Raw genomic sequence first — 11,619 nt, forward strand, 5'->3', positions numbered from 1 at the left:
CCTAAGGTTCATTAAGTGTGTTGAGGCCCCAATTGCCTCTCATTTACACAAACCTGAATGCTTGGAGCATTGATAAAATTCTGTTTGCTCCTCTAGTTTTATGCATTATTTATAAATTATAGGCAAAGCAAAAATTATTTGCATTCTGATTCTATTTGAAGTTCTCTATTACATTCAAAACACAATTGCAGTTGATTATTTTAGGACAGAAGAAAAAAAAAAACCTTTACTCAGAAATAAAAATAAATATTACATATTAAAATACATGCCTGTCCTAAAAGAAATTTATCATCAGATTTACAAATACTATTAGCCAGAAGAAAGGTAGTGCACGTTGAAAAAAATCTATTGCCAGATTTAGTGATTGATGCTTTAGGTGCTGGTTAAAGGAATATAAATATTGCTGCAGATTTGCCATGGAAATATGTGCTAGTCACTGCCTTAGTTCTGCATCTTAACAATAGCATTTTACTGCCTTAACAGAAATTTGCAAGAGTAAATACACTCATGACTGTTTGGATACTGCAGTGAACCACATGATGCATTTCTAAGGGCAGAAAACTTAGTGACAGTCCATTGCTAACATCATTTTCAGAGGGAGTTCTTGGCAGGCTTGAGCTTCCCAAGCTTCAGTTTTTACTGAACTTTATTTTGAAAGAAAAACTCCAGTCTAAGAACTGAGCTATTTTTCTGCAATGACATTTCAAAGATGTTAAAACTACTAGAATTTCAAGAAATAACAAAGCTAGATCAAAATACCTTCAAACCCAACACTTAAAATGTACATTATTTGAAGAAGTTAAAACAAGTAGCAGTAAAAACTGCCAGAAAATTCTACCAATATAAGGTTTTCAACCATCCTACTTATTATTTGCTATTATTCTATTCATGAATCTAGCATCATTTTCACAGTTGGACATCATCAAAATGAAATACTGAAGTTGTAAGTTCAATTACAAAGAGACAAATGGCTACAGAAAGTCTTCAAAAGAATAGCTAAAGAAAGTCTTCAACTCACAAACACATTACAACCACTTTCTAGCATGATAAAAAAATCCTCAAAAATCTCTTATATCATAATAAATAACACAGATTTAATGAAAAATTCAACACTCCCCTAAGCCTTCTCTCCTCTTCTGCTCAAAGTTTTCTTTTCTTCACATGGCTAAATAAAGAATTTCCCCTCCCTTATGAAATTGCAAACACTAAAATTTCAAAGCAATATAGTTTAAATAGCCCTTAAAGACTAAAAGTAACTGCAAATTTCTCTTTTTGCAGGCACTTGCTGAGAACTTTGGCTCCACATCCCTGAAGTTAAATGCACTTAAGTTTTGTTCTTTTTGTCAGTCAAATAAAAAGAACAAATAGATTTGTTGGGCCATTCTACAAAAGCCACCACTTGAATATTAACCACTTTGCATTTCACTAACGTGCTCAGAATTGCACAAGAAGAATATGTCCAACCAGATTTCATTTGGCCAAGATTGAAAATACTCCTAACAGGCAATGACACCATAGAGAGAAACATGAATTCCATGTACCATTAACTTTGATAAAGCTATTAACCAACTTCTGCAGTTTCACTGTACATGTGCAGTGCTCCCAAGTCCTTCTGGGGTCAGTTGTAGGAGGTGAAAGCCCTGCAGCTGATCCAAGGCAAAGCCAGCAGCAGTGACTGACGCCACCTCAGCCCATTCCTTCAGAAAACTGTGCAGGATCTCACCGTGCTTACAGTGGCCCAGCAAAAACGAACATCCCTCAGCTCAATGAACTGAGCAGAATGTTGACAAAAGGACTCCCAACCTGGTTGAAAAAGGCTGAAATTTTAAGACTAGCTGAGCAAAAATAATTTAGATGTTTAGATCTCTCACACAAACCCTAACAAATCCACAGAACTCACACTGCCTTTCACCCACAAATATTACAACACAACAGGAAGGTGAGCACATTACAGATACATCAGAGGGATGAATAGTCTGTAAACAAGGTGTATCACAGGCATGTCATGTGAAGAAAAGGTGCCAGGATATACTTGCAGAAGCCCACAAGCCAAGGCACAGAACAAGAAGCATTTCAGAAGGAAGATCAGCAAGACACTTAATTTTCCACATCAGGTATGCAGTGTTATTTTTATCAGTTAGAGGAACAGATTTTACATGTTGAAGACCTACTTTGATTCTTTTAAATTTTGGTATTATAATACACACTGTCATAGCTGAAAGGAGAACCACTTAAGTGACAGTTCTTTCCTGGGAGGAAAGAAAGAGAATTACCAGAAAAGTACAATCTTTCACTATGGAACATCCTATGCCCACCTGAACTGACAACCTGCTAATTGACACTGGAAAAGATTTTTTTTTGTTGGCTGATGCACTGAAGGGGTAATTACTTAAGTCTTACCCTGTCAGCATTGCCATTTTTCACTGAGGACCTATCACCAAAGGTATCTTTAAGTAAGAAATTCCTGGTTTTCATAAATATTTATAAATTACTAGAAAAGGGGGGGGGATATAGCTCATTTTCCACACATTTTCTACTCGGTCTCTCTGTTAGCCCACAGTTAATGTCCTTTGTAAAACAAAGCTGAGAAAAACAGTAGGGCAACTCAGGAAAAAAGTGTCAGTCTCATGACAAGCTGAACCAATCTCTGGAAGTCATCTTTCTTTGCAGCCAGATGTTAACTCACAGTCTGCAGTCTCCATAATGATCTGGGGTCAAGAAACTCATCTATGACAATTTCCCCTTTTTTGGCAAACCTGGCCCAACAAAAACATTCAGCTCAGAGAGACATGTAATTGGATGCTTTGAAAATGTTGACTAAGCAAGGGCATAAATCTAAAAAACAATGAGCTTAAATAGCAAGAGGATTTTATTTCAAGAAATTGCACCATGGGAATCATGGTCAAACCATTTCTTACATTCTAAAAGCATGAAACTATAGGTGATCATATGTAATTCAAGCATATTATTAAATATTTGAAGAGTCGATAGTATAAAATTATCAACAACTGCTAGAGTTAATAAAACATGGGGAAAATGATTACAAGTCACATCAAGTTCTACTATCTTACTAAACCACCTGCCTAATTTCCTATTACTGTAAATAACAAGCCTGAATTTCTTCTCAATCCTGTGCTGCTTCAAACCATCCAGAGTAACATCCAGAGCAAGCGCAAATACCTTCATCCTTTACTGTGTGTAAGGAAAAAAGAAAAACAACCTAATCCACCATGTTTTTTAACAGCTTCTCCTAAATATCATGTGTGATTTCTATGACACCTTATACCAGAACCTGAGTTACAGATTTTATTCTTGAGATAATATCTAAATGACACTTGAGACCTGTTTTAGCAGTAAGTTCTTCATCAAACCTAGCCTAAGCACCACTAGATTACTAATAAGCCTGTCATGACAGATTAGTAGACAGTCTTTTGGTTCTTAAAGCAAATGTCACCATTATTTTACCTGAGTCAAACTTACAGATGAATCTGCCTTTCTCAGGAACATCTCACTGGGAATAATTTTATTATTAAGATTGAAAAATACAGCAGAAACAGAAAACCCACAAACCTAATAAGAACACTTTCAATTCTAACTCCTTAAATGGAAGATTAGAGTTTCTTAATTATACTCTCAACAGGCCCAGTTCTTGGCGTTTCTTTTTCTTTTTTTTAAATTCCATTATTACATTTCTTACTTGGGCACATCATCAAAGGTTCCCCAACTTAAGTGTGAAAACTTGAGTGTCACCACTGATTAGCATCCTTTCCTGCTGAAATATTCTTAAATATGGTAAAAAAGAAACTTCAGAAAATGAAAAGTATTTGGGCTTCATCCAGAGATTTGAACTCTTGAAGATGACAATGGTTAACCTTCTCAAATTTCTGGGTATTCTTTAGTATTATTAATTTAATAGCAATCTTAAACAACATTCTTTAGCCAGCTACACCAAAAAAAAAACCAGTTGGCACAAATGGTAAACTATTATGGATGACCAGGTTCCACTGCAGCAGCATACTAACAGGATTAGCCAAATGTTGCTAGCTGGCCAGACAAACTGAAAAATTTGTCCTGAATGTATGACACACTTATGCTCATCAAAATGATGGAAAACAATTTAGTTCCAGATATGTTCCCTGCAATCCATTATCCTAAATCATTCCAAGATAATTTCCAACTACTCCACAGTGCTGATCAGCTGTTCAGTACACAAGAATGCACAGCTATTGCAATACTATCAACTACACCAATGTCCAAATTCATATGAAATTAAGACTAGCTGCTGACTGCCTTTCTGCTTCAGGAATCTGATTTAAAAAGACAACTTTCTTGCTGGTTAAGAACAAAAGCAGAGCACTCAACTTTCACTCACAGGAAACAAATTAAAAATAGCACTATGTCTTGACAACTTTTGGAAGTTTCCTGAGAACATGATAGCTTACTCTACAGCTGATGCTGTCTTATGAAGCCTGCCAAAAAATTCATCCAGATAATAGCAAATTCCCAAAGGACCCCAGAAAAGAAGAGCCCAGGGACACTTTCCGGGAGACTTCATCATTCCCATCTCCCTGGCACAAATCCAGTTAAGTGATGGATAAAGGCAGCAGGCTCCTGAAAGTAGGCTGTCACCAACTGGACAACCTGCTGCTCCTTCAGTCTCCCTCAGGACACCATGAAAGGGGCCAAAAGAAAGAGGCTGTCTACCCATGAAAATCAGCTCATTGCCCATTCTCTGCTTTTCCTAGAAGGATTTGGTACTGAGTGGTTATTTCTATCTCCTAATACAGTTTACAGAATAACAGTGAATTTTGAAAATTCTTCACTGTTGATCATATTAGGCAAGCACAGTAGGTAGGGGATTGGCATCTTCTGCACCTGGAAAAGAGCAAGTGAGCCACTGAAGCGACTGATGGGTGCTACTGCCCTGCCTTGAGACTGGCAGTGCTGAGGAGCACATCCAGTGAGCTGAGCTCCAGAGACCCCTTCAAGCAGTCTGAGCTCCCCTGCCAGCCAGAGGCAATAGGAGGAAAAAAAGTGAACACCCACCAGAACGTGAGCCTATCACTTTTTAATCTTATTAGTTCAAACAATTCTCTAATAGTCCATGGAAAACTGGCAAGCAGTACAATCTCTTCCTCACTTTCAGCTGCCAAATTACACTAGAAGATAGCAGAACAACTAAGAAGAATTATTTACTGCTTTCCAAAATAAGCCAGTCAAGTTTGCTACCAACAAAATCGTTAATTGGAGCACAGTCTTCAGCTTAAAAGTTCAAAATTAGAAGACCAAGCTATGCTTATTTTTGATGCAATAAACTAAGAATTGCTGATAACATACATGTAGACTTTATGTCTCAGTACTTTGTTTGGGCACTAATCTTTTCTCCTGAAAGGTTACACACTTTTCAAACGGTTTTGACTTGGTATTTCTTTGAAGAGCTGGAAGAATTGAATCGGAGCCTAAACGTCAGAAGTCTGATAAACATTTAGAAACAATGTATCTGTAGTTGAAAGTTAAAGCCAGTTTAACACTATCAAAGAAATGAGTTTCAAGAGACTTATACAATGTTGCACTTCTGTAGGACAATAACCAAGGGGTGTACTTATCCACGCAGGAGAAAAGGTCCCTTTATATTACGAGATTCCCTAGACAAAGCCTTTATGGCTCAAAGCAAAAGAGATGTCAGCAGCAGGCCAAAACCAAACCATATTACACAATCTCAAATAAAACACACAAAACTAATTATTAACTATCTATATGTTATTTTATCTTCAGTTTCGACACATGAGCATTAAGTACAATTTTTGTCAAGTAAAAGCAAGATATTTCCTCTCCATCTAGTCTGGCCTTGGAACAAGCAAGGTGGGGAAAACACCTGAGCTCAGCACGTCAAGCTTTACTTTAAAGGAAAAGAGAAAGCTCCCACAGGAATCCCCTTTAGAGAACTAAATACAAAACGCTTTAATGATTTTCTCATGCCTGTCTGTGGAGCAACTGCAGACGGTGCTTTTTACTGTTCACTCTTTCAAAAACACTCCAGCGCGGACCTTTCGCACTACTTGTTTTGCTGTGCTGCAGCGTTTCTCGTGCTGAGCAGGCCGGCCCGTCCCCCAGGAGCATCCCCGCGCTCAGCCCCGCGGCCCGCAAGGCCACAGGGCCCCGGCGCCGTCCCCGGCCGGCCCCCGCCGGGACGCGGCCCCAGCCCGGCCCGGCCCGGCCGCTCCCGCCGCACCGCGCCCGCCGCCGCTGCTCCCGCTGCCCGGCCGGGCGCCAGCGAGCCCAGCGCAGGGCCGGGACAGCGGGCCGGCCGCCCGCGGGGGATGGAGCCAGAGCGGCTCGGAGGGCCGGCCGGCCGCCCGCGGGGTTACCTCGGGGGAGGCCGGGCCGCGGGAGCCACTCACCCACATCCTGGTCGAAGGGGTTGGTGGCGAAAAGCGGCATGGCGGGGCGGGGGGCGGCCGCCCCTCCGGCGGCGCGGCGGCGGCGAGAGAGAGAGAGCAGCCCTCGGTGGTGGTGGCGGCGGCTCCTCCTCCCGCCCCGGGCAGCACCGCCGCCACCTCCTCCCAGGGCCGGGCGCCGCCTCCCGCGCAGCACGCCGGGAACCGGGGCTGGGCCCGCCGCCTCCCGCGGGGCCCGGCAGCGACGCCCGGGCCCAGTAGTGACACCGGGCCTGGCAGCCACACACGGGCCCGGTAGTGACACCCGGGCCCGGCAGCGACACCCGGGCCCAGCAGTGACACCCGGGCCCGGCAGCGACACCCGGGCCCGGCCCGCTTACCACCCCAGTCCGGCACGGCTGCCCTAGGCGAAGGTTTATATTGTTTAGTTATATGTAGCTCTGTCCTCCCCCCTGCTCGGGAGGCTGGTTTTGTATCCAGCCACATCTGCTTTCTATGGAGGATTTTTGGAGCTTCTCTATACGTTGGTCTGACTGAATCTTTTCATTGGTAATGCCGTGTTGTTTGTGACATGGTTAGCCTGACGGCGAAGGGCAGGCTGGTGGTTATGCCAGCATCTCTCAGAGCATCGCTCGGGAGCCTGACCCGTTCTCTGCGGTCACATCCCATGGAGAGCAGCTGCTATCAGCTGGTCACAGGGCCTGGAATATCCCGTGGCCTCTGCTTGCCTATCTTGGTGCTCCATTTTTGTAAGCCTCTGTTGCTGGCTTCAGTGGGGTGTGTCGCACGTTAACAAAATGACTCATAGGATAAGACACGTTCTGCCTATTCTTGCTGTCACATAAAACTCCAAGTCATTAACCTTAAGGCCTTTTAGTACTGTTCGATTACTCTGAACTAGTTAGACTGCAAATTAAGTAAAACTAGGCTCATGTATACACTTGGGGAAAGAGTCAGACACAGAGTAATAGGGGCATATCACAGGCGTGCAAACAAGAAATGAAAAAGCTGTTTGGAGGGCAGAAACACTAGAATCAATCAATAGCACTAACCATGCTCAATAATGAATGTGATTGCGTGCATTAGGCAGACTTCTGACACATCAAATGAAAACTGCACACCAAGCCTCTTCCCGCAAGGATTTACAGTCACTGGGTACTTTGTTATTTTACTGGGTTTTTTTCCCAGACCTCTAGTTCTGTTTCTTTACCTATCCACAGAAACTGTTTTCAGCAGCTAATGCAGGTCAGCACTGATCTACTGTGTAGAACTGGCTGCTTGTAAGGAATTGCATGTTTTCTTTGGATTCTACCTCAATTCAATGACTAGATATCCTCAGAGGGTGCTTTACCTCCTCCCCATTCATCATCCTCCATTATGTTCACAAAAGACATATGGCAGATGCTCTTTGAGCCTGTTTTATCCCCTCCTTTCTCATCCCGTCTTTCTAATGGGTTCAAAACTAGTTGTAGGAAACCTTTCAAAACAAGCAGAGCTTTTATTCAGTAGTTCTGCAGGAAGAGCTAACAAAACATTCATGGAGAACTGGGGTTTTAGACTGCCTTCAGCCTAAAAGCATTCCAACCCAACTTTCCTTCCCAGTACCCTACTCAACATTTTGTAAAAAGGCAGTCTTTACCAGGAAGCATCTCAAGAGTCTGTAATCATGGCTCATATTTTGATTCCGTAATGATTTTTTTACTGTAGACATAGTGTGAAATCTTTCCAAAACTTGTATTGCATTGTATCTCTTTTCCCTGTCTCATAGCGCTATCATTTTTCCATGGTAAGCAATGGGTGGTAGGTAAAGCACTCTCCCAGGAAGTATGGGGTTTGCCCTCTCAGACATAAATGGCTATAGACACCAGCTTTTCCACCTTATGTGTGAGTAGTATAATGAATATGCTATTAAAAACAGGTGTGTTAATCTATATGCTATTAATAAACAGGTGTGAACTACATCTTTACTGGATGTAATTCAAAATGCTTGTATTATTTCCTACTGCTGCCCAAGTTAGCTATCTAAAAGTAAGGCGTAGAGATCAAAGGTTCAGTCTCAAATTGCATCTAATTTTGGGGGATCTACAGCTGAAAGAGGATGTAGCAACACTGCCCTGTGCCCACAACTATGTGCTGCCACCACATTTCTTGTATTAGATTTGGAATTTGATCCATTTCATTTGTGGTTGCACAATCAGCTGATCCAGCTGAAAACTACCTCACTGCAGAGAAGTTCCCTGTTGGATCATGTCACACCTCTGACTCACCTTGGAATTAGATCAGGCATGTGAAGAGGTGGGAAGGCATGGTTAGGGACAGTACTGCAGCGCTCTGGGTCAGGAAAAACAGGCATGTCCAGGGGATTATTCATCTGTTCTATTTTGGACCTCATTCTGAAGATGGCCTCTGCAACAGTGACTCTGTTGATTTCACAGATGAGTCTATCTCAACAACAGTTCTCTGATTTAGGGCTTGTCTCTAGACAGCCTTATAGCAAGTTTTAGTAGGGTGGAGTTTTTTTAAAATATGTGCTACTTTTGTCTGAAGTAATGATGACTGGTGCAGACATTTTGTTTTTCTTTGGACACTTCTCTTTTTATATAGTACTGTTGTTCAGATACAGCTGAGAGATCACAGAATGCCTTAGGTTAGAGGTAATCCAGTTCCAATTCCCCTACCACAGGCAGGGACACTTTCCACTACACCAGGCTAGTCATACCCCTGTTCAGTCTTTGAACCACTGGCAGGTTTGGGGCACCCACAACTTCTCTGGGCGACATGTTCCAGAGCCTCACCACCCTGACAGTAAATAATTTCTTCCCAATATCTCATCTAAATTCCACCCTGTTTCACTTTAAAGCATTACCCCTTGTCTTATTGCTCTGTCTCTACAATGTCCGTGTTAAAAAGTCCCTCTCCACCTTTCTTGCAGGCACCTTTCAGATACCAGAAGGTTGCAATGAGGTCTCCCAGAGCCTTCTCCTTCCAGTCTGCACAGCCCCAACTCTCCCAGCCCATCTCCATAGCAGAGCTGCTCCAGCCCTCTGATAATATTCATGGCCTCCTCTGCACTCACTCCAGCAGGTCCACATCCTTCTTGTGTTGGGGTATCCAGAGCTGAGTCCAGTACTCCAGGTGGAGTGCCATAAAGGCAGGTATTCAGTTAATTTCCAGCATAACACACTTCCTGGATTTTAGATGTGACATACGTCTAAATTTGATTGTTTTATTTATGTTGTTTGTTTATATAATTTATTACTTATTTCTTAAATTATGACAAGAGTTTATCCATATGAAGGTAAGTTCTGGATTCTGATGATATACAATTATTCATTTCTCTATCGTCTTCAGTAGGAAAGGATACCTAAGAGGAGCAACTTGTAAATAACAGTCTGCTGGCAAAGTTCTAATATTCTTTACCATCACTCAATTGACATTCATCTGCATTAGACAAGCATTTTCTTAAAAGAAGACAGTGCCATTGTAGCCATGGGGGCCCACTGCAGCTCCAGTTTGCTGGGGTAGTATTTTATTTGTCATGCCCATTTATTTTAGCATATCTTAGTTTTGTAGCTGCTGCATTGTGAAAATAAGGAAAAAGTCAGGCCAGTACACTTCTAGCAAGGAGACAGATATGAAGAACAATGATTGTCTCACAAATAAGTCCCATTGACCTTTATTTTAACTGCATTTTCATTATAGTCCACTGTGTACATTGCTTTTGGAACTGGAAGCTGTGAAGAAAGGATAATCAAAGGAAAACAGAAAGGCTCAGAATAGAGCAAGTGCCAGCCGTCCATTTAATCACAGCTTTTGTCTTTGACAGGGCAAGTACAAAATGTTTTGGATGGCATACAAGATGCTGTACTGCATAATGATACGGGGATATGACAAAGACAAAATGTCTCCTAGTTACAGGGCACATGTAAATGCTTTAGCTACTGGACCACAGTGATTTACTTCCCATCTATAATCTTATTGTGTATATTCTAATATTTTGCAAGTGTCCAAGCAGCATGGCTTACAGTATTCTTATCTATTTCATTATGTATAGAGAAAATATATGGAACACATCAATACAGTAAGTCTGGTGTCTGCTGTTAGGAAATCAGGCTAATATTATTTAATTGTCCCTTAATATTTATGAAGTATGCAAGTAGGATTATATGAAGCATATAACTGGAATTCCTTCAAACCCATGTAATCTTAGAACTAGGCAAAGATTCTACTAATAAATTTCATAAAATAGTTCATTTTGCCCTGGCCACATTAAAAATTGTGATGTGCAACCTTCTAGTTAACATTTGCACACAGATGCCAGAAACAAGGGTTTATATCTTCTTCAGTCTCTCTGAATTCAAAGCAGTAATTCCAAAGAAACTCACATGAATTAATACTTCACGTATTTACACTGAAGTTTTGTTAAATTAATTTGAATAACAAGTTCACTGAAGTCAAACACAAAAATGTGTCTATGCTATTCCTTGAGTACTCTTATGGTTATGTGTTGTGAGATACCTCTGAAAGGCAGATAACCTGTGAGATGCTGGCTGCTGGGATCTCTGGGTGCCTGGGCTTCCCGGGGGATGCTGGCCAGAGCATCACTCTGTGCCAGCTTCCTGACACTGCTCTAGGGAACCACTTGTCCTAGTGCTTTTTTTGGCACAAACACCTGTTCTCAGTGTGGCCAAACTGACTACACCCAGTATGGTCACTTTTTCATGCTGATAACTCAGACCAGTTTTCAACCAATGATGAGGTTTAAATTAATCTTTTTGTTCTTTGCCACTCTTTGAAAAAAGAAATAGAAATACTTCTACTGACCACAGCAGGCATCAGATTGGAACATGACTCACTTGATAAAGAGCCCTTTTTAACTCAAGCTTGAAATAAAACTGAATAACAAGCTAAGATTCTGCCTGCTCTGAAACTAATAATGGAAGTGGTCTCCTCTATAGAGATTGTAGTTCTCACACAAGCAAGCTACCATTGAAATATACAGAAAATCAGAAGGAATTTTTAGTATTATTTTGTGAAACCCTGTGAAAAAATTGCCTGATATCTGTTGGGCAAGGTAGAAAAGCTTCTTTAGAGGAAGAATATTACTTTTATTGCATAATATAGAAAAGGGATTTAAGAATATGTTTATGCTACCAGGTAATTTCCAAAGTGTATTTATATTTTACTCACAGGAACTGTACAATTGAAGTTAATAGTACTA

The 11,619-nt window shown here is 41.3% G+C and overlaps 1 protein-coding gene across 1 annotated transcript in view; it reads right to left on the reverse strand.

Annotated features, from left to right (window-relative positions):
* The window catches only part of STAM (signal transducing adaptor molecule), a 32,945-nt gene extending 26,421 nt beyond the window's left edge, over positions 1-6,524 (reverse strand). The window contains exon 1 of the mRNA XM_058805302.1: positions 6,402-6,524. Within this exon, the coding sequence (XP_058661285.1) occupies positions 6,402-6,441 (40 nt within the window). The 5' untranslated portion in view covers positions 6,442-6,524. The remainder of the gene's footprint in view (positions 1-6,401) is intronic.
* Between the last annotated feature and the right edge of the window lie 5,095 nt (positions 6,525-11,619).

Source organism: Ammospiza caudacuta, chromosome 1 (genome assembly GCF_027887145.1).
Source record: "Ammospiza caudacuta isolate bAmmCau1 chromosome 1, bAmmCau1.pri, whole genome shotgun sequence".
NCBI lineage: Eukaryota > Metazoa > Chordata > Aves > Passeriformes > Passerellidae > Ammospiza > Ammospiza caudacuta.